At 35.9% G+C, this 24,358-nt stretch overlaps 2 protein-coding genes across 2 annotated transcripts in view; both read left to right on the top strand.

The window, feature by feature from the left end:
• The window catches only part of LOC142339736 (uncharacterized), a 169,655-nt gene that overhangs the window by 6,969 nt on the left and 138,328 nt on the right, over positions 1-24,358 (top strand). The gene's annotated exons all lie outside the window — the stretch shown is intronic.
• On the top strand, positions 603-23,024 carry LOC142339730 (uncharacterized). Its single transcript, XM_075389962.1, has 2 exons — positions 603-3,228; positions 22,980-23,024. Coding segments are annotated over exons 1-2 (1,812 nt in total). The 5' UTR covers positions 603-1,417; the 3' UTR covers positions 22,981-23,024.

Below are 24,358 nucleotides of genomic sequence, written 5' to 3' on the forward strand. Positions count from 1 at the left end.
GCTAATGGTTTTCGTCACTGGTAGGATTATCATTGTGTTCATATAGTGGTTTTTTAAACATATTTTGCCTCTTTTGGTTTTTTTCTGAGTGAAATTATGCTATGTATGTATCTGTTTGACCGAATAAAAGGCTAGTTATTTGTATTTTTTTTTACAAAAAATCGTTTGTATTTTTTATCTAGAATTTTTGAATTTTTGCTATTATTATTGTTAACTTTTTTATTCTTCATTGATAGTTGTTTTTTAATTGCTCTCAAACGAAGTTTATAGCAATTATATTTGTCCTGTGGTCTTTTGCGGATTTTTTGCGTGACCGATTTGTTGTCCGACCCATTTGAGTTTTTGTCCTCAAAACAGGATAAACAGGTAACGCCCTTAGAGCCTTACAAGTCACCAAGAGTGCGATTCACCAAAGCTGTTTTGAGTTTTGAGGAGACAATTTCTTTGTTTTAATAGCTGTTCTTAATCTTAAAGCGTTGAACCCCATCGGTCACCCCCACCCCCCATTAGTCACGTCACCCCTACTTACCCCCATCCCCCCTCACACACCCCAGTCCACCCTCCTCCTCTTGGTGGTTTGGACCACCACTTGTCCAGCCCTAGCCCCCATCGCTTGACCCCCCTCCCCCCAACTCTGCCTCCCTTCCCGCCCGCACCACTCCGCTCAACCCCCCACCCATCCTAGCATCTCTCCTAAGCTGGGTATTATCAAAGCCAAACAATCGTCGGTCGTTTGAGTGCAATTCGCCAGACGTTAGTCGGTTATGTTTTCTCAGTCTTCACTGATTGCTAATGATTCATATTTTAATCTGTTCTTTTTTGAATGGTTTGAATAGTCGTCATCTGAGTTCTAATGGTGCATAAAATAGTTGCTTTTATTTCTCATTGGGCAGATAATGGTTTTTGTTTTTTCGTACGCTAATTGTATTTATATAAGTGATTTTGGATGATAGTGATTGTGATATCTATTCAACTGTTTCAACGGAAAAAAATACTTTTTTAAAAAGTCTACATTGATTGCTAATAATTCATTATTTATCCTCAATGTTTTATTTGTTTAGTCAACTTTATTAAATTAACTCAAGCAAAGTTTTGCCTTTAATGATTGTTCTCTTTGTCACTTTAACTCAACATGGTTCAACGCAACATGTTTCGCAGGTCTCAAGAGCTTCTTGTTGGTGCATATTTTATGCTTGAAATTTTCTGTTGTGTAGTGGTGGTTTTTTTTGCCTGTAATTCCATTGTTTCTCTTTTGTTCGTTATATTAGATAGAATATAGTTGATCTTTATAAATGTCCTACAAATAGAAAATCTAATATATTATTCCTCTGAAATAGAGTTTGTTTGCTTTTGCAGCGTCTGTGTTAACTTCAGTGTCTGAGTTTAGAAAATTTCAGTAGATTTCTTGAATCGATAGATGTCGCATAAGCCAGGGGACAGTCAAACAGCTGAAAATATTGCCTGTTCGATCTGCGATTACTTTTTATCCTTTGAATGGAAACAAAAGGATGACATTCCCTTCTGCTGCAAAAGTTGCGAGGACCAAGAAGAACAAAGTGGCTTGGATAGAGCGAGGAGATGGTTTTGCAGTTGTTGTATCATGTCTCATGTGAAACGAGGCCACAAAATTGTTGACGAAAGAGGATACGAAATTTCAGTGTGCTCCAAACATAATTGCATGATCGACCTGAATTGCAACACCTGTTCAGTTGTTATTTGTTTCCGTTGCATTGATGATCACGCTGAACATAATTTGGTATCAATTCAAGAAAAAAGTGGCAAAGTTCGAAAAGAAGTTTTTAAATATATCAATGAATTTGACAGTCTCACTAAAGACGTTAAGAAACACCAGCAATTGCAGAAAGATTGCCTAAGTGAGATGAATACTGCATCAGATCTTTGCTGTCCAGAGAAATTAGGAGACGTTCTTTCAGGAATCATTGTCCAAAGAGTTAAATCTACTCTTTTGAGTTCTGCTTTCACCCCGCAGTACCAATTGTTAGTAAACAAATTTGTGGAGGACAATAATGCATATTTAAATGACGAAAAAGGCCGAGACTTTGATGAAGTTGTCAACAAGGCTGACTCTGTTGTCGGCAATTTGAGTAATATTTTGCGGAATTCTGAAGGGAATTTGGTAAAGCAATTCTCGGAGATGCAAAGTGACTTGGAGAAACTGCTCAAAGAACAGCGCACGGCTTTGGATAAACATGTCTGCTTTCAACCGTTCTATATTAAAGAGCAATCATCGTTCAATCAGCATTTAAGTTCTGCAATTTCAACGTTCTTGAACTCAATGGTATGGCCTGTGGCTAAGATAATCAGTCCTGGGCATTTCCAACTCCGGTTATTCGATGTCTGCACTGCTTATCTTCCGCCTCCTGAGAAATCAACAGTTGATCTTAAAAGGTTTCTTTTTGCCATCTCCCTTACAGGTCTGGATGTCATTGTAGCAACTGAAGACAATACAAAACTCCAGCTTATGATAACGCCTCGCCATCAATCGCATCTCCGAAATTATTATCAGAGCTTGTGCAGTTTATGCCAAAATCAACATATCAACATACCAAACGCTCTCTTTTGTAGCAACTGTTTGGCTAACGCACAAGGAAGACAGATAGGTTCGTTATGGATTTTCTCAATAGACGATTCAATTTTGAATACCCAGATTTTGTTAGGCTTCGAACAAATAAACATGCAAGGAGTGGTAAGCAATACAATTGGAGGCACTTTTTTAGCGAAGACAATAGATGGGATATATGAGATACAGCTGATGAACAACAGGCTTCTCCTGAATATTGAGCTCAAAAAATCCTTCCAGTCTCTAGACGCAATCAAAATTTACATGTTTTATCGCAGACCTCAACAGGAAATTAACTGCCTTATTTATGATGAAGAACGGAGAATTATCAAATCACATATCAGCGACGGCACGTTCCGTGATATCAGTTGTCCGGAAAGACCTACAATTTTAGCAGTTAGCGCCTTAATGGATTTGTCTGTAGCTACTATCAGCTCCAACTCAGATATTTTGGTTATTCCCAACGTAGATAGCGGAATTCCTCTAATCCATCATGGTTTGCAAGCAATCGATGCGTTGCATCTGGTTTATGACCGACAACAGCCAGGCACACCTCAGCACAGCAGATATCGTGTACTGCTAGCTTGGAATTTTGAACGGAAGCGATGTGTTGTACTCCAGGAAACCAACATTAATTCAGCAACGTGGTTAGTAGCGGGTGTGAAATATATCGTGCGACCAGAAAAAATTGAACGAGTTGATATATTGAGGCACTGTGATGGCAATGACTCAGATGTAATATACATTTACTTAAAGGGTGCAACGCGTCCCTATCAGATTGGCACTCGGGAATTATTGGCAACAGTTCCGGTGATTTAGTAATTACAGCATTCTTAGCGAAATCAGTGATATTAAATCTGATACCAGAACGTACTTAACGATGTAACCTATTTGTATGCTAAAATGTTATATGCAAAGCAACTTTGTAATGGCCTCGGACTCTGTTATCTCTGCAGGCTGCTGTCCGCAAAGTTGACATTTTACAATGTTGATATTCATTTCACTAATTGTTTAAGTAGAGTGAGAAAACTGTGTTTGAACAAAAATTCGCTTTCTCGCTAGTGGTTTTTTGTTCACATGCGGCAATTTCGCTTTGATTTTTTACTATTCAATTTTTTGGATCGGATTTTTTTCTAAATGGTTTTCCCAATCCATTCTTAGTTCATTCTAGGCCTAGTTTTTTGTTAGAATCAAATTTACATTTCTCGCTAGTCGTTTTTTGTTCTCGCTAGCGGTTTTGTGACATTCAGTTTCTTTTTTTTGTTTTCCGATTTTTTTTAGAAATGGTTTTCCCAATTCACTCATAGTCCGTTCTAGTTCTATTTTTTTGCTTAGTCAATGAAAATTTTTTGAATTGTACGTCAGGACTTGTTCTCCTATGTTTTTACAATTCAAAGAATTTGAATTGTATTGGGGCGCTGTCTTTTTTTTTAAGATCTGTTCACGCATTTTCATGATTTTTGAAGTCAAATTGGAGTAGTGATTTTGGTCACGCCGAAACAGGAAATGCAGCGAAAAAGCGAGTGGTTTTGCGGCGTGAAATTTTTTCGCTCCAAATTTAAAGTAGAGTGAGAAAACGATGTTTGAACAAAAATTCGCTTTCTCGCTTGTGGTTTTTTGTTCACATGCGGCAATTTCACTTTGATTATTACTGTTTTTTCAATTTTTTGGATCGGATTTTTTTCTAAATGGTTTTTCCAATCCATTCATAGTCAATTCTAGGTCTAATTTTCTGTTTAGTCAATGAAAATTCTTTGAATTGTACGTCAGGACTTGTCCTGCTATGTTTTTGGTGCTTCACAAATTTAATCATGCAGTTTAGAGCTTGTGTGATTGTAGTTCGTGCGCTAGTTTTTTGCATCGCATCTATTTGTTGAATTGTTAAGAGTTATGCCTCCTTGACGAATGTTGTTGAACTGAGTCTTTAGGTCAATTCTAGCACAGGTGGGGGGCGAATTCTGGTTTCTTGCAAAAGACGATACTGTAAGATTGGTTGTTGATTTTGTTTTTGTGTTGCTACTGCACAGATATGCGATTCATTATTGATATCAGTGGGACTTAGGCGCTCGTTAGCCATTTTTTAAATGGTCAACTTCACATTATAAGTTTTATATAATGATAAGATAAACCAGGACGCTAACGCACCTCTGCTGTCGTACAGCTAGTTCCTTTTAAAATTAGTTTGAGAAAAATTAATAAAATACAGGTCCTCTCAAACTACGGTCATTGATTCGTCGGATCGCTTAAAAAGGGCAGCTGTTATTCAGTACCACAAAATATTTTTTGATAGTTTAAATTTCAATGAATATTTATTAATAGCCGCACAGCGATAGCTGGGGCTATTATTGGCCTTCTCTTGGTTTTTTACAATTCAAAGAATTTGAATTGTATTGGGGCGCTGTCTTTTTTTTTAAGATCTGTTCACACATTTTCATGATTTTTGAAGTCAAATTGGAGTTGTGATTTTGGTCACGCCGAAACAGGAAATGGAGCGAAAAAGCGAGTGGTTTTGCGGCGTGAATTTTTTTCGCTCTAATTTTAAAGTAGAGTGCGAAAATGGTGTTTGAACAAAAATTCGGTTTCTCGGTAGTGTTTTTTTGTTCACATGCGGCTATTTCACTCTGATTTTTACTGTTTTTTCAATTTTTTGGATCGGTTTTTTTTCTAAATGGTTTTCCCAATCCATTCACAGCTCATTCTAGGCCTAGTTTTTTGTTTGAATTAAATTTTCATTTCTCTCTAGAGGTTTTTTGTTCACATGCGGCATTTTGACATGATTTTTTGTTTTTTTTTCTTATTTTTGATTTGATTTTTTTAAAAATGGTTTTCTCAATTCACTCATAGTCCATTCTAGGTCTAGTTTTTCTGTTTAGTCAATGAAAATTCTTTGAATTGTACGTCAGGACTTGTCCTGCTATGTTTTTTAATTCGTCGTCTCCATCGATGATTCATACGACCTGACTTCTTGGAATTGACTTTTTCAATGACTTCAGTTACTTCTACTGCTTTGCAGATAAAATTTGTGTGCGTGACGTCATTTCTGCTTTTATGTCAATTGCGTGACTTACCTCACCAAAAAAATGACTCCTGATCTGACTTATGGAACTTTAAATTTTATGAGCATTTACTAGTTAAACATTAATAGTGTGCATCTAAGTAGTGCCAAACTTATATGCCCTAATTCTTGAGTAGTATGGAGTTTTTGATTTCGAATATCAATTTTGAAAAAGCTCTTTTAGGGCTTTTTCCTTATAGACCGTATGTGTCATGAAATTGACAGTCTGAATCTAACCCAGAAAAGTCGAGTGGTCTTTTAAGGGACGGGTGGTCGATCTGTCTATCTGGTTTTTTCAATTGTCTCAATTCATGGAAGGCCACAAGCGTCAATCGCGGCTATTTTCCGTCTATATTTAGTTTTGGGATTTCGTTAATCTATATTCAAATGTACGGGTCCATTTTAGATTCTTTCATTCCAGTGGTTTTTTTAAAAAAAAAACCCTGAGATTCCTAATGCTTATCTCGATTGAATGTGACATCTGGATAATTCCAATTTAACGTACCATAAATGGCTAAACTTTTAGTCTATATTTTTGTTTCTATGGACAACCTATTATTCTAGTACATTTTCCCCTTAGAAGCATAACATGATAGAACTCAGTAGACGTTTCAGTCAAATCTACTCGAATGCAATTTTTTGAATTTTATTGTTATGTTAACCCAGTGCTGCAGCTCTTTGAAGGAAGAAGTTTTCTTACTTGTCAAAATGTTTTGTATTCATATTATGTGTTGAGTTTATGTTTGATGAATATGATTCATTGTTAACATTTTTTGTTGAATAATACTTCTACGTTAGTGCCCTTCAGGATAAATAGTTAAACTTTTATGATTCAGCAAACTCTATTGTTTTCCTGCCACAGCACATGAATGATTTTTTCTTCTGTTAACTTTTTTGTCTAACTTTTTTGTTTTTAATGAACTTTATAGCGCAGTTTATTAATACTTCTTGTCAGTCTATTAAAATCGATTTGAATTAGCGAAGAACCCACCAAAGCTAATATTCATAAGAGAGAATATGAAATTTTTTTTGAAAGTTTAAAGTTTTTATAAATTGTCTTTTCTCTGGTCTCTGGATCTAATTTTCAAATTTTTAAATTTTTTTGTACAAGAGTGATCTTTTTGAGAGCTGCAGAGGCTAAAACAAAAATGCAATTCAACAAAATGAATTAAATTTAAAAAAAAACATTTAAGAATGCTCTTTAGCAGCAGCAACACCGTGATCCTTTAGCAGCAGCAAAATTGCTTATATATTTCCTGAGCGATTGGTGAAATTGAATTTTCTGACAATTGACTATGGTTTTATAGCTTGCTTTGGGATCAGAACGTGGTAAATTATTGGTATCGATGTGAATCTTTAAACGCCAATACGGTTTGTTATGAGGCTGAGTTTTCCAAGTTTTATATGGGTTAACGTGCGGCTATTACAAATGAATAATCATTTGAATTGTACTATGTGCTTTGAATTTCTGTGTACCAGCATCAATTGATCGTAGTAAACAAAAATGAAGATAACAAAATTGTTGGGTGTTGTTTCGTAAAATCCCCCGAATGGGTGCGTCTTTTATCTTGGTTTTCTCTTGAATTCCGCGGACTTTCCAAATTGAAAATTGTCATGTTGATGGACGGACCTAGCTGTTCTTTAAATTGAAAATACTGTAATTTTAAATTGTTCGGAATTTTTTAATTTAAATTTTTTTAAATGGTTAAAAGAATAACTAAATGGATCTTCTATATATCTCGTTTCGATTTCGACAATAAATTACGAAAGACAATTGACAAATTTCGCTGTTGAAACCAAAAGTTTTGCGCTGTAATAATTAGACACAACGAAAAAATGGAGTGCGCACGCTGTCTTTATGGATGGCTTTTGAATTATCTCTCTTCACTTTAAGTTTAAAATATTTTTTATTCGCCTTTGAGCCGTCTCATTTTTTTATGACACATTTTCCCGACACATTTTCATGATTTTTGAAGTCAAATTGGAGTGGTGATTTTGGTCACGCCGAAACAGGAAATGGAGCGAAAAAGCGAGTGGTTTTGCGGCGTGAATTTTTTTCGCTCTAATTTTAAAGTAGAGTGAGAAAACGGTGTTTGAACAAAAATTCGGTTTATCGGTAGTGGTTTTTTGTTCACATGCGGCAATTTCACTCTGATTTTTACTGTTTTTCCAATTTTTTGGATCGGATTTTTTTTCTAAATAGTTTTCCCAATCCATTCACAGCTCATTCTGGACCTAGTTTTTTGTTAGAATCAAAAATTCATATCTCATTAGTGGTTTTTTGTTCTCCCTAGCAGCATTTTGACATTGATTTTCTGTTTTTTTTGTTTTTTTTATCTGATTGTTTTAGAAGTGGTTTTCCCAATTCACTCATTGTCCGTTCTAGGTCTAGTTTGTTAAGTCAATGAAAATTCTTTGAATTGTACGTCAGGACTCGTCCTGCTATGTTTTTTTTGTTTCGTCTTCTGACGCTCTTTTTTCGTTTTAAATTTGTTCACACAGCAAAGCTGAAAAAGTCAAATTTTCTGAATTACTTCTTCCTCTCACTAACGGCATTTGCGCGCGTGACGTCATTTCTCACTCGCTTTAGCAAAAGTTTTTAGGTTATTTGCGTGATTAGATTATGATCATACGTGAGTAGTATAGGTAAGCGACTAGGGGAACATACAGGGGGGAGACACTTGCAAAAGGATCTTCGACTCATTGGGATTCGAACCCGGATCTAGTGCGTGGGAAGCGGATCTTTCACCACTGGACCAAAGGTGTATACAATCTCTAAAGTTTTATTTGTATATATTCCAGCTAAGTTATGTAAGTTTAGTTACTTATGCATTAATCAAGCCTATATTACTCCTTTGCGCGTGATGAGTGCATTTAAAGTATTCTACACCAACCAATCACAACTGAGCTAAAATGGGAGGCATGTTAAGAAAAAAATAGTCATTTTCTCGTTTAACACATTAGAAAACGCTAGCCTAGAAATGAATTGAAAAATGACAAACCGAGTTGTAAGAGATGAAATTGATGGGGGTATTACAAATTTGGTTTTCGATGATGAAAACCGAGAGAGACCCCCATGGCGGTGCTGTTCCAACACCATAGTCCCTCGATCAGAGATAATATTTTTTGTTGAAGTGAGTATTATAGTGCTCATGATTAGTCTCTGTTTCACCATGCTATTCTTGATATCAGAAAGTTGTGAGGAGAAGTCAATTTGGATTGCACTGCTTTCGAGTCGAGTTGGTTATATTTTGCCAAATCCCAAACTATGAATAAAGTTATTCTTACAAACGATAGAATCTTTATGGCAGTTGTAGGCTCGAGTGGTTCAGGGAAAACCGACCTATTATTCAGTATGCTGCAAGGTTCCTCTTTCTACCCAACATTTCCCAAAATTTATTACTTCTACAAAGAGTTCCAGGACATATTTACAGCAATGCAATGTAAAATACCACAAATCGAGTTCATCAATTATTCTGGATTGGATATAACAAAGAAACTTTCGAATTGTCTTCTCTTTTATGATTACTCATGCGAGGAAATTTTTAATGATAAAGAGTTCGTAAAAATTGCAAGATCGGGAAGACACAGAAAACTTCATGTGATATATGTCAAACATAACTTATTCCAACAGAGCAAGTGGTCACGAACGATTGATCTCAACACCACTCATATCATTTTGTTCAAATCATTGCGTGACATTCAACAAATAGAATATCTCGGAAAACAGTTGAACTGCCTCCAATTACTCAAGGATGCATACAAATTAGCGACAGCTCAACCATACAGACATTTAATTGTTGTCCTTGATCCGAAAACAAGTCAAGGCTTACGATTTTCTTCTCAGCTTATTGGTCCCGAACCGTCAGTTTTCTATATTCCTTCGGAGGAAGCCATTATTACACCAATTACGAATGAAAAAGAGACACTTGCTTATGCTGAAGCGCTGGTGCGTCAGCAGTAACCCGAACTCGAGAGGCAAGCGAATTTTCCTAGCCCAAGATGTTGGTTTCATTTGGTTTCTAAGCGATTGTGTTATGAACGTCCTCTCTGGTGTTGTCTCAATCAACAAAAAAAGAACTGCAAAAATTCGAATCCCAACTGTGACAACTTTCAGAAAAACATTTTAACGCACTACAAAGAAATAAGCTTTTCCAAACAACGAGAGGGCATTCTCTGATTCGACTAATTGCCAGACCTTGTCTAAGAGTATCTGAAGAATGCCAACTGAAGAATTTGTGCTTATTCCCCGCAACATGTTTACAACTGAACAACCTCAGGTTTCGTAAATATTGAAGGACCCAACTGCTCGAAACAGATCAAAACAACTATCGCTTCTGCAGAGAACATTGAAACACGAGCATTTATCAGAACACAGGCCAACAGACTGATGACGTCATGATTTCCGATGAGGAAGAAAAACGGCAAAATTTTACAGATGGTTTTAAACAGAACAGTTTGATGAAATCAGTCAGAATGTGATCAATGACATAAATTTTCCCGACAAGGACAAACTTGAAAAATCAAAAATAATTTTGATGAAGATAAACCAATTGCGTAACCTTTCTCTGGACGATGAAGGTGAAATTTTCATCGATGAGAGGAGCACTAACATTCCAGTTTCAACTTTCCTCTACGCATTACAACAAACATCATCGAAACTTTCGCATGACCATTATGAAGTGCTGAATTCTTGGAACCTTGCACCACACCTCACTTGTAATACTTATGCAAAGAAGTTCATTAAAGTTCCGAAAGAGCAAAAATTACGTCAGTTTCCAGATGGAGCAGCCAGTGAACAGAAACCTGCTGTCGAGGGAGCAGAAAAACCAGAGACTGCTCGCTTTGATGAGGAAGGCTTCGCAGACGCAGAGGAATAAATCAAAACGCCAACAGGCTGGAAAACTCCATTCAGTGGAAATCAAAAAACTAAATGACGTTTACATAAAAGGAAAAGCAGCCTTTGGAAGTGTTACCAACATCAAAAGGGAAAGCGGTCTATCACAGAAAAAAATTGAGAATTTCCTTTAATCGAAAAACTCGTACACCAAATATCGTCAATTCCGGAAAAATTTTCCACGATTGAAGGCAGTTACTTACAGAATAAACGAGATCTGGTCCATGGATGTAGCCTATATGGACAAAATAGCAATGCACAATAATGGAGTTAAATACCTATTGGCTGCAGTTTACGTTTTATCACGTTATTTACGGGTTCAACCTCTGAAAACGATGTATGCAAACGATTGCGTTGAAGCCTTCAAAAAAATGATCAAGACGAAACAGCCGAGAGAGTGTGGACAGACAAAGGCACTGAATTCAAAGGCGAGTTCAAAACTTTCTGTGAAAACAAAACGATTCACTTGTATACAACCGAAAACGAAACCAAATCCGCGTTTGCGGAAAGAAATATTCGATCACTTAAAAACATTATATACAGATACTTGGAAGAAAAATAGACTTGGAACTATATAAAGGAGCTTCCCAATATCGTAAATTTCATTAACAGTTGTGTTAACCGCGTTACAAAGTTAGCCCCAAATAAAGTTTTCAAAAAACATGAACTATTTTTAATTTCAATTGCTTTGGACAACAATAAATATAAACCACGATTCGAAGAGGAGGACCTGGGACGTATAGCGAAACCAGACGATACCTTCAGAAAAGGTTATACACCGAATTATACAGACGAAGTTTTCACAGTACTACGATTGGCTACAACAAGTCCACCTACCTACAATCTGATTGACGCAAACAACATTAAAATCCTAGGCAAGTTTTACGAACCCGAATTAGTGCAAGTTGATGTGTTGAAAACTGAAGAGGCGCAATGAGTTCTAACAGCGATGAGTTTACAATTGACTTGATTTCGAACGCCTCGATAAAAATTTTTAATGAGAACACTATAGCATCATTTCGGAACCAATTATCCCAACCGATACACTTACAGGGGGAATGGCAAGTAGCATTGACTTCTCTATCTTTTCCATCAAACATCAATAACGTCGACTCTGCAGAAATAGTTGTGTACAAGGCTTCAATGACCGATCAAATTGAGTCGAATAATCGATCAGGACAACTCAGAAAAATTCGGGCTGGTATTTACAACAGCTGGGAAGATCTAGTCTCGGAGATTGTTCGCATTACAAAACTAAAACATTTCGATCGTAAGTTCGACGTGATAACGCAAAAACTCACGTTGACATTTGGGAAGAACGAAGGATTGTCATTCCAAGACAATGAAATTCCCAGCATTCTCGCTTTTAAAGGCTTGCCTGACCCTTCGCATAGTGGATTTGTGCATATCGGTTACAAGAAAAATGTGGAAAATGGAAATCCAAACGCTCCTAACAGACATTTAGCCAAGTTCCCCGTCGATATAAGATGTGGATCGCAGCTTATTTTTGTCTACATCGACATTATTGAATATCAACATGTGGGTGACTCGCGGGCACCCGTTCTCAAAATCATTGAGTCGGAAAGACGTCTAAGAAACGTAAGCCTCAACACCGTCACACCTGTTCACCTTAATACCTTCACAAACTTGGATTACAAGCGTTAACAATATCCAGAACATCAAAGTCGAGCTGAGAAACGAGATGGGGAAACTCCTACCTTTCACCGTAATCGGTAAGGTTGTTGTCAGTCTTAAATTTCAGAGAATAAGCTAACTGATGGAGGCCTACTATAATAATCAAGCATCCAATTGGATGCCTCAGTTCTCAGGACATTACAGACAAAGAGGAAGTGTATTCGGTGCATTAGCTGCTGGTATTGGACGTGTGGCATTACCCTTAGCTAGGCGAATTATTTAGCCAGCAGCGAAAAAAATTGGAAGAGAATTACTAGTGCAAGGTGCCCCAGAGTTATTAGAATTTGCAACAAAGAAGAAATCAGCGAAGCAAGCTCTGAAGAGTACAGTTAAAAAAACAGCGAAAAAACAAATCGGAGGGTCACTTCAACGTGGTCAGAAAGCAGTCTATCGCAAAAGGTCAAACTCGAAGAAAAGGTATAAAAATCTCTACCAAAGAAAAGGATCATCTCAAAAAGCAAACCCGCAAAGGAGTCGATCAGATTTCTTCTCGAAAGTAAAAAATGCGTACTAACATTGTTATTCCCACAGAGGCTACACACAGCTCGTTGGATTTATTTGAAAAACCACCTTTGCTAGTTACCTTTGATCAATCATTCGAGCAAAAAACAGGACCACTTTACTCACCCACTGGATCTTCGTTAGAGTTTGAAATAGTCGGTGACAGAAATAATTTTATCGACCTGCAAAAATTTTATCTCGAAATCAAACTGCGCGTGAAAAGAAGTAATGGAAACGATTTACGCTTCACCGCTGGAGAGGCCAACAACAGTGACACACCGCATTTGGTCAATAACGTCTTACATTCGCTTTTCGCTGAATGCACAGTGTCAGCAAACGGTATTAAAATTTATTCCGCCAATGGTCACTACGCACACAAGAGCTTCATTAAAACAGAGTTTTACCATGGAACAGATGCGAAAAAAACCTGGTTGAAATGTCAAGGATACGAATAAGAAGCAGACCCAATAGGCGTACCAGCCGCTACAATCACAGCTCTACAGCTAACTGTGAGAAGATCAGCTCAACTTACAATGTACGGAAAAATTGCTACCGACTTCTTTTCATGCAAGAAGCATCTAACAAGCGGAGTAACGCTGCGAATTTCTTTTCGACGATCGCAGGATGATTTTTCGATTGCGAGCGAAGACGGGGCTAGACACTATACAATCAAAATTGATGAAGCAAATTTATTCGTTCGAAAAATGACTGTCTCAGATAACGAGCTGGGTGCAATCGAGAAAACACTTCTCAAGACACCAGCAATGTATCGCTTTAATGAAGTTATCTCTAAAGCTTTTCTAGCAACAGCTGGGCAACAGAGCTGAAAGCAAGAGGACATTTTCACGAAAGAACCCATTCGCAGATTGATAGTTGCCATGTGCCGCAGCGATGCGTTCATCGGCACTAACACACTGAATCCATTTTCATACCGGAAGTTTGATTTGAATGAGATAATAATTTACCGTAATGGCTTCGCCACAGCTGGCACACCAATGTCAAGAACTGATAACAAACGACTATACTACAACTCAATGGCTGCACTAGCTTACGTAGAAAATGGTCGCGGAATATCTGACTTCCCCGAACACTATATAATGGTATTTGACCTTACCAGTACGCAGGAGACTACGCATGATTTCATTCATCCAGAGTTAACAAATTCCTCATTATCCGTGGAACTCAAGTTCGGTACAGCGTTGCCACGCAACATCGAAATTTTATTTCTCGGGGAGAAATGTTCAACAGTTTATATCGATTCTTCGAGAAACGTTTTCAAAAACGCTCTTCCTATAATCTAATGGATGAAGATAAAATATTCAAATTGACTCTACAATCCGGGCACTTGATGTTCAAATTTAACGCTGTATATGCTGCTGACAATTTCCCTTGAACATGCCCACCAATTCATTTGCGATCGTTAATGCATCGCGAGCATCTTCACCTGGATCTCATTGGGTTGTGCTTGGAAAGAGATATGACTACCCAATATCTTACTTTGCCGACCCACTGGCATTACCAATTTACTCATATAAACACATAACAGACCGATTTCGACAAAGCAGTACTGATAGCATAATAGTGGACCTTGTGGAAGACCGACGTGACTCAAACAAACCCCTACAAAGTGCAAACTCTCAAATGTGTGGACTTTACTGTATTTATATTGCTCATTATGTTCTCAATGATAACTTTCCATTCATTCCCGATATAAATGAAGTTCAGCTTTTATCATTCGTTATAAATATGAAGTGAATATTTTAGAAGTTTCTCATTTTAAGAGTGTCTAATGACTCATCAGATCATGCAATACATTTGAGCACTTTTGAACTATATTCAGGCCCTGGATTAATAGACGGAAAGCTTGGGAAACATTTTACAGCTTGGTAACAAATTCAAATTTTGTCTGGACAATGGAATGTTAGGTATGTAAATAACTAAGATTACAGCATCATGACGTCAACTCAGCTAGACGTTAACAAACAAACAGATTTCTCGCATCTGATTGGTTGATTAAATCTCTGAGAAGTTGGTCACGGGGACTTGAAATCTAATCATTGCTTTCTGCTTTACATCTTGAAATCAGTTCACAAAATATTCAGTTTTTTGTTGCTAGAATTTAGCGTTTCTCAAAATTAACGTAATCGGAACAACACAATCCCGTGTTTTCGAAATGCCACAAGTCAAGTGTGATTTTTGCCAGAAACTGCTTTCTGATAAGAGGAGCCTCAGGCGTCACCGAAAAAGCATCCACAAGATCTATCCACAAAGTAATTCATTCGAATGCGATGAGTGTGGTTTTTCTACAAAAAGTCTCTACGAACTAACAGGGCATATGACAGTACAACACGATGCGCCCAATCCCCGCTACTGTCTATGATGCAACAAATGCTTTGCTCGCGATGTTTATTATTTAGAGCACATGAACGGTGTTCACAGTCTGCCAGCATGGAATATTGACTCGGAAAACCTTTAACATTCGGATATTTTGTCAACAGAACGAGCTTTTGGGGGCGCTCTAAAAATGTACGAAAACGTACGCTCTAAAATACATAAGGTAGCTTAGGATCCTTGATTTTTTTCAAAAGGCAGTGAAAGTGTAGCAATAGCGGCTGCTATACAATAATACAGAAGATAAAAGAACTGAACCAAGATTTGTTTGCATATAAAACATATCAAATAAAAATCTCAAAGGTTAAAAGAACTCAAATTAGGTTTTTGTTTCTCTGCTTCATTAAAGCAGCTCTAGCGTTAATTGAGGTCTTTCTCTCTGGCGCTACTGCTTCTTTTTTGGTACAGTCATTTTTACGAGCATATGTTTTTCAAATTTTCTTGCCGCCGCTGAGTAGTATTTTTCAGCCTCTTTCCGCATGTGTTTTTCCCGTTTCAGCTTTAGAGCACCAGCATTGAAGTATATTCTCGCTTGTTCCCGCAGCTTCTTAGCTTCGTCAAGACTCTCTTCCACCCAAGGGCAAGTTGGACATGGAGCTTCTGGGACCCGGTTACCTTGATAGATAGGCGAGTCCGTCGGGAAAGACAGGGGGCTCGGGTGACGCTCCGTTCCCTCTCCAAATCATTCACTGAAGTCGTTTCATTATCTGGCTTCAGCAAAAATCTTTCAATGGTCAAAAATGATAATTTTAACTATGTAATTATCATCAACGGAGGCTTTCGCATGTTGAAAAAAGGGAAAATTCAATTAACTTTGTAAAATTACCATCGGAATATGAACAGATTAAAATTGGTTAGTTAGACATTTTCATATCCTCGACATTTTTTGGTCTAATTTAGAAAAACTACATTTATATACTCAGGTGCTGTTGATACTATAATGTAAACTCAGTTTGAAAGTTTTAATTGGATACCTACCCTCCAGAGATATTTAATTCGCATTTTGAGTGGTTTCCCCGTCATTCTACCATTTTCTTCGTGGGTAGGCTGAAGAGGTGCAAGGGCCCTTCGGGTCTCAGTAGGAGAGGCTGTCCAAGAAGTTTTCATAATCGGTTAATCAAAGGTGGAAAACGCAATAAGCAAAAAAGGAGAAAAGCAAAAACGAACTAAGGTGTTAGATAGAAAAAAATGATTAAATTGTAATCAATTGCAAAGAATGAGCAAATGAAGTGCTAATGATATAAACCCAAACTGAACTCAAATTTAACGCTACTTGCAATCTCGTACCAGAATTGTCTAGACTAGTTCATACTCATCCGGTTGTATTAGCCGACAGTGTGATATGTCCATCTGTAATTCTTTAATCACACCTACTCGGGATTTTCAGACGTTTAAAATTGTTGAAAGCTTATTTATCATAATTTAAGCATATTTATCATAATCCGTCTGGATATTATAATATACAGACCCTCGGATTCACCATTTGTCTGAAGTCAGCGAAAAGCTTAATAATTAATGAGAAAGCGTGTCATAACATTTTTTGTTTGTATACAAACGAAACAATTAAATTCAAGTTTCTACTACTCGTATCTATTTAGTTCTCGTAAATAACTACGCTGGAATATATACAAATGAAATTTAAAAGATTTTACACTTTTGGTCCAATGGTACACGATGGACTTCCCACGCACTAGATCCGGGTTCGAATCCCACTGGGGCGAAAATCCTTCTGCAAGTGTCCCCCCCCTGTATGTTCACCTAGTCGCTTACCTATACTACGTGACTTACCTCACTCAATTAAATGACTTTTGCACTTCAAAACTTAATTTTAATTTGAATTTGTTTAAGGTCAAAGGAACTCATTTGTGCAGTAAAGGTCCCTAATAAGAGGCTTCTGCGGAATGAGTTTTAACAAGCTGTATTAATTTATCGCTGAATGGTTTTTACCTTTTTTTTTGAGCGGCGTCGATTTTTTTTTCAATTTGGATCTGTATCTGTTTCTATCTCTATTATATGGCACGCAGGTCTATTCTTTCGCAGCTATGCCGGCAATCTGCCGGCTATGTTTTACTTTAACAGATTTAATAATTTGATTTGCAAAAATAGCTGGGCATTACGCTGCAAAACGTACAATTGGCCCTTTTTGGCCGATTCAACGAAATCGTAGACAAATGAGACAATATCTTGTTACATATTCCCACCATTTAGTTGCATTCAATTAGCCTGGAGATAGAGTTCTGTATTTTTTTAACAATGATCTAAGGTATACTTCAGAAAACAAATTTTGCTAATTATTATATGATTACGTTCAATCCACCGATTTCTCTCTTTAATACGCAATTTGTAAAATGAAGGACTTTTTTCTAATTAGAAATCAATTAAGTTTTTAAATTTCTGTGTAGTTTGCCCTTTGTTTGCAGTTTTTGTTCGGTGATAGTTCAAAAACAATTTGTGGACAAATATGACGGGTATTTCCAAAGTTTCTCATATTTGAACTAAATTCACCTAACTGTCACCGTTTTCCACGCTCGATTGGAGCTCACATGCAGGTGAGTTGCATTAAAGATAAATTTATCTGCAAAGTCTAGGTAAGTTGACGTGCAATTTATAATCAATTACCTGCAAATTTTTTAGAGTGAACTCTAATCTTAATAAATAGGCCGTGAAAGACGCCGGCAAAATCGAGCAAATTGAGATAATGAATGAACGTGAAATACCATGGTTACTTTGCAAACGTACTGTTGGGTTTTCAAAACAGTGATTCATATGGCTTTTTGTGGTAGATTGTGGTTACAGTTTACTATTTAGCATCACCTGTAAAGATTATATTGTTTATGCGAAGTATTATGACTTGTAAAAAGTATTATGACTTGTTTTATGCGAAGTATTATGGCTTGTATTATGACTAGATATAAAGTTTGTATTTATAATTTCATTCGATTTTGTCTTGTAAATAACTCAAAAGTGCAGTACGATGCGACAATATCATCCAGATGAAATAATTGCATTGGCTGTTACTAAATCTAATCAGGCGCGGGTTATCTTTAATTCTATCAAACTCGCGGTGTTTGGATATTTGTTCAGTTTAAGATTGATCAATTAACAATGTGTTACCAAATTGATTTCATATCGTGTTGTTTCTCTGTCTGAATTAGGTTTAGCTGTTTTTTTCATAATAGTAGTCAAAAGCTCTACAAATTGTTTATTTTTTTGCTTGAAAAAAGTGGATTATCATGACGTGATCTGTGAATTAGCATGTCTCTTCTGAGATTGATCGATTTTATTTTTGTAGCGTATTTCATTGGGTGATCAATTTTGAAGCCGATTGTTAATCATATCGAGGCTGCCTATTCAGTCACGTGTTTAAATTCATTCGCGTGATCCGGGTAAATTCGGGTTCATTCGCGTGGTTAAGTTATTGGCAACATGTGACTTACCTCACTCTCAAAAATGACGTGCTCACTTTGAAATTAACTTTTCTTTACTTTAATTAAACAAAATAAGGTTGAGTGAGTGCGTGTCATTCTAATTTAAGGGTTTTTGAGGGCAGCTTATAGAAGCAGCAATAAGTTTAACTGATTCTTCATCAAATTATAACATCATAGCATTTTTAATCCAGAAGTTTCTTTTTGGTATGTTTAGAACTGCAGACGCTATGTTTTGTTTTTTTTTGCTCGTATAGTTTTTCATTATTTTTGTGAGTTAAATTTTTTGCACAGACACGTTGTTCTTTTTTGCTTGTTATTCAGCACTTGAAGCAAGCGAAGATTAGTTTTAATCATAAACACTTTTATTGAATAAATGGTCATGTGATTGCTGGCTTTTATAAAAAGTTTTCTTCAAAAGATACATTTTCATAGCAATATTTTTTAACTAGAAATATTCATGTGTTTTCAGTGCGAGGATTTTTTAGAAACGGTTCTTTAATGGTCTAAAATTTTTTCCTCCAGTTTGACTAGTTGTTTTTGAGCTCTCGTATTTTTTTCGTTGCACTTTTTTTTCCGATTTATTCAGTTCTTAGTTCAAGAGCGTACTATACTCTATTAGTTTCTAGTATATGCGCTTCATTTTGTGTACAAAACATTGTTCTGACCCGCATCTACATTCTTGACTGAATTTGTTTTAACAAGAAATCAAGCTATTAAATTTTCTCAAGCAGAAAATATCAAGTCAAGTAATGTTGGCCAAACAAGGAAATAATGAGGCTCTGAATGCAATTTATATCTAATTGCAACCACAAAAATGAATTCGCCAATGACTTGAATACCATAATATTCACGGTAACAGCAGCCTTTGATTGTCAACAAAGCCATTAACCATACATGCGCAAAAGTAATCAAAGAAAGCAAAAAAATAGAAAAGAAGAACCCATTTTCCTTCCAAAACTAATGATGCGCATTTTTTGGAAACCAATCAAAAAATGTTGTTGAGATGCAAAAACAAAACGAGAAAAAGTCAAAACGATAAATTGTAAACGACAAATTGGAATACTGCAAAACAAATTTTTCTTTGAAAAGCACTGGTGTGAAAGATAAAATAACCAATAAGCATATATCAAAATCATCAGCTACTTCGGACCATTCCTTGTTATAAATCTGTTAAAATCACTTCATAATTCCAATAGTCGACAAAACAAGGCGGCTCGGTAATGTGCAATGGCACATAAGGTTCCGACCCCGCCCATCCACAATTTTGGCATAATTGTCTACCAAATGAGGAACAGATAGAAAAACCCAAAAATTATTTTTTGCGAATCCCAAAAAAGCCCAAGTCTTTTTCAAAAAATTCTGTATGAACGATAAGATAACCTCCAAAACAAATAACTCAGTGGAGTAAAAATGGATGCATTAGATTGCTGTAATATGTCAATATTAAGAAAGCGAGTCGAAACGAACAGCAAAATCAAACAACAACAACAACAAACATTAATTATATCAAAAAATTTATGTCCCTCTTAAAAACTAAATTTAATAGAAAGTCAACATACCGTCAGATAAAATTAAAACTAAACAAAAATTACATATAAATCACCAGAAAACATATGCGACCAGTCCATAAAAAGGTTTGGTAACAATTATACAAAAAAGAACAAAAACAGAAAAGTAAAAACAAATTAACTTATTTTTTTGAAACAATTAACTTCAAAGTAATAAATACCATTAGGAATAAATTAATATTACCACAAATTTGCGATTACCACTGCTTCTATAGAAGGGCATTAGGACCTGACCTTATTCATTTTTTAGAGCGGCTAAAAAGAACAACAAAGAACAAACAAAATTTCAATTGAAACTTGCCAGAAAACGCTGTCAAAACCGTCAAGCCAAATTTTGGCACTCAAAATATATTTGATTGCGCCTTCCTCAAACAGCTATAATGTAGTAAGTGGCCATTCATTAGTAAGACTAGGTAACAAGTAGACAAAAAAGCGAAGTGCTAAAGTATGTAATACTTTTAATTTTTTTTTCGAAACAAAATACATTCAATGTCATGAAAGGCATTAATTAAAGAGCTATTTAAATATCGTCGTTTTTTTATGAAAAGGAAACCCTCGAGACCTGTAATTATTCAGAATTTTTCTTGCATCTACAAAAAGAACGTCAAATATGACAAAAATCAAATTAATTTAATTTTTTTTTGTGAAAAAGCGGTGTCGAAGCCAGTAAGGTCATAACAAAATCTTTAAAAAAAAGATTTTGGGACACCAATCCCTTTTATTCCCTTGACACCCATAATGTCATATTTGACCTGTAATCAACTAACGAGATTAGGTAACAAAAAAACATTAAAAGAACAAAATTGCGAAGTTAAAAAAGTTTTTTTTTTAATTTTGGAAAACGATGGGTTTGAAAGTCATAAAAGCCATCAGCTATCTGCTAATATCAGAATATCGGTTTTTCTATTCTTCCATGAAGAGCCAATGAAAGCTATCACTATACAGGAAATTTCATACGACCGAAACGACAAAGTATAAATGACAGTTAAGACAAAATTAAAAAATTCAATTGATTTCTTCAAGAAAGAGGCGTCGAGGCCATTAAAACGATGATTTATATCTTTCAGGATTTTAATAGGTTCAATTGTGCTTTAATTTGAATGCTAATAAGGTGACATGAGAACTGTCATTAATGTGATAATGTGACAAAATTAGAAAACGTGAAAAACAAACAAATATCAAAACAAACAAAAATCTAAAATCTTGTAGTATCAAAGCCAGAAAACAATAATTTCAGGCTTAAAACTGCAACCGAGAATAAATGTTAACTCAGTAGAAAGAAGAGGCAGTCTTTTTTTGCTGACACTAAGCGAATTGGTTGGACCTATCACTCCTGAGCTTTGATTTGATATGTTCTGTTCTTTATTATTAAAAAAGTCTTTTTTTTTAAAAAAAAAAAGACCGACTGATTACAACCCGATTTTTTTTGGATTGTAACAGTCCAAGAATGGCCCAAAACTACCCCTGTTAATACTTATTGTCCGTTAAGAACAATTGATTTTTCGAATGTTGTAGATATAGATAATTTCTGAGTTGAAACTCAAAATAAATTTAGCATTTTTGATAATCAACGAGTAAAGTTAGCAAAAAACGGCAAAGTTTTAACTACAAGGCACTCTCTGCGGACTCTGAAGTAGAAATAGCCCCCTTCTGATTCTACAAAGATTGTATGAGTGTTGTTTGGGGGTGTACTGTAGGCAAATTTAATCAAAGTGGACTAAAGTAGCTTATTTCGTGCTGTTGTTGATGAAAAAGGCTAAATTTTGAAATGTTTATCCAGATTTTTTGACCAAAAAATTAAATCAAAACAATCAAAAATGCTTGTTCGTCTTCAAAAATAAAATCAACGACACTATTCTTAAAAATTATAACAAATTTTAGCAAAATTGACGAAAATTTAGGCAAAAATTCCGGAAAATGTGAATAAAAACAACGTGAATTCACTCTTCTTTTCTCAGAAGTTTAAGCCTCGATAACTCCCTGTAGAAAACGAAAATTAAAAAAATCTTTTTAATTCCATATTCTACGCTGGACGAGCTTTCTAATGATACCAGTCTCAACTCTCTACGATGAATATATCGAGCGGCGAAAATTCACGGAACAAAAAAAAAACCCAGTTGAGTATATAGTTCCTCCCCTCTCAAGAGGGTCGGAACAATAAAAATCTTCGTGGCATAATTGGAAATCATTAAATAGATTCAATTGTGTTTCACTGGAAAGCAGATAAAACCTGTAATCGGTGATAACATATTACAATTCGACAAAAATGTACATTCTAAATTTAGTTTTGAAACGGGCTGCAGGAGTAATCCTAGCGAGTGAGCTAATGCTTATTCATGCATACTCAGAAAACAACACATAATTTACCAGAAATCGCAATACAGAAAATAGTTACAACTGACCTCTAGCAGTTGTTAACTTAGCTGCGATGGTAGAAGTCACTCAAACAACTGGTTGTTTTTTACCGCTTGACCAGTTGATTGTAAGATAACATGAGTGAGACGAAGTATTAACAAAACAATATGAAACAGCGGGTCTTTCTTGCTCATCATAGCCCCCCTCCCACGAAATTATAGCCCCCATTATGGTATAATTACCATGATGGGGATATAGGTTATCTGACCACTAAGCTGGGGGAGGGGGTGTGGGGTCCTATAATGGGAAAGGCCCAAAACAGCTTGACAGATTAGCAATCCAGCTTAGTAGTCCTACATTAGAACACAAAAATTTGTAAGTGGAAATTACTTGACTGTCAACATTTTAACGGAAGCAACAGTTTCCCCATTGTCACAAAACATTTGAGCCTACATGCGAAAATCACAGAAAAGAATAAAAGTTTTTTTAAAAAAAAATGTTTTTCTAGAATTATCAAAACCAATCGCATCCTGTGGACGAATTTCACGAAAAGGGTCACGACGAAACTTACACAGCAGCTTTGTTGAGAGAAATATTGAGAAACAAGGTACCAAACACAACCCAAAACGGATTTTGCCAGTGCTCGAAATGTTTCTAAAATTTGGGTGGCGTCCTATTTCAGAATAGTCAGTTTTATCGTATCGTTTGTGTTAGAAATGAGCTATCCTTTTCTCCTAATTAAACAATGGAATAAAGTCTATTGAATAACAAAAATTGAAGGCAAGACTATGAAAATTACTAATGATGTTTTCAAATAAATGCTCTCTGTAAATAAAATAAGTAGCATTAACACTAAAGAGATTCCGGATTCGTTTTATTGAACGGACCTGTCCTTGATGAGAATTTTTACAAGTTTACGAAAAAAACGACAATAAGGTAAAACTAGAAAATACATTTTAAGTGAAATGGTTCTTCTTTAGATAACCAATGAGACATATCGGAAATGAGAGTCAAGTGTAAGACTACAAAAAAAAAGAAATACAGATATAGTCACTTTTTTCAAATTTTAATGCACATTGTGAAAGCATATTTACCCATAAAGGGCCCTGTTAATTATGAAACTAAATAATAGGCCTGCTATTTCAGAAATATCCGGGCGAAACGTAAATATTCAAGTGTTTAATAAAACATTGTCATAGTCAGAAAAATCAGTATGGGGCCCATTGATTGGTTGATTCCAACAGTAGCGTGTGTCCACAATAGCTTGCATGTATTATCTTAATCTTATTTGCGAGCAAATCAGAAGAAAAAGAGCAACGCAGAAGTTAATGTGAGGCACGTAAAAAATTCATCTATAAACTTAGGTTCGTTCAAACACCGTATCTCGTTTCATTTACAGGGTTACTTTTTAATAGCCGCCGTCAGCCTCTCAAACGGCTATTATTTAGGCGCTCTTCTTTTTTTTAATTCGCGTTACCATTTGATCGTTTTTCGTTCTACATAAGTCACGATTTTCACGTTTGACTACTGACTTCCTTCATCCACTGTTTCAACTGATTGGATTTTAAATTCTTTGAAGCTTGAATTACGTATTTTAGTGAATACGGTCAAAATCAAAAGAACAAAATCAAAAGAAACGGGTTGAACTGATAAAGCCCGGTCATTAGCCCTTGAGATTTAATTAGGCCATCAAAGTTCCTTAGAGTTTTTGCTAGCTCATATCGGTATCAAGTTTATTAGCTTTCAGTCTAGAAGCTGATTTAAATATAGTTTTAGAATCTAACTAAAACTGCATGCCAAATTAGATCATTAAAAAACAGTAAAAATTCAGTCAATTTGTCTCTTTTTTTCTTTTTCTGTTTCTATCCCAATGTGCATCAAGCGCTT

Source organism: Convolutriloba macropyga, chromosome 5 (assembly GCF_964194025.1).
Source record: "Convolutriloba macropyga chromosome 5, txConMacr16.3, whole genome shotgun sequence".
Classification (NCBI taxonomy): Eukaryota; Metazoa; Xenacoelomorpha; order Acoela; family Convolutidae; genus Convolutriloba; species Convolutriloba macropyga.

Bases quoted from the DNA above. Each gene is read 5' to 3' on its own strand.
- LOC142339730 (XM_075389962.1), top strand. From the start codon at position 1,418: ATGTCGCATAAGCCAGGGGACAGTCAAACAGCTGAAAATATTGCCTGT.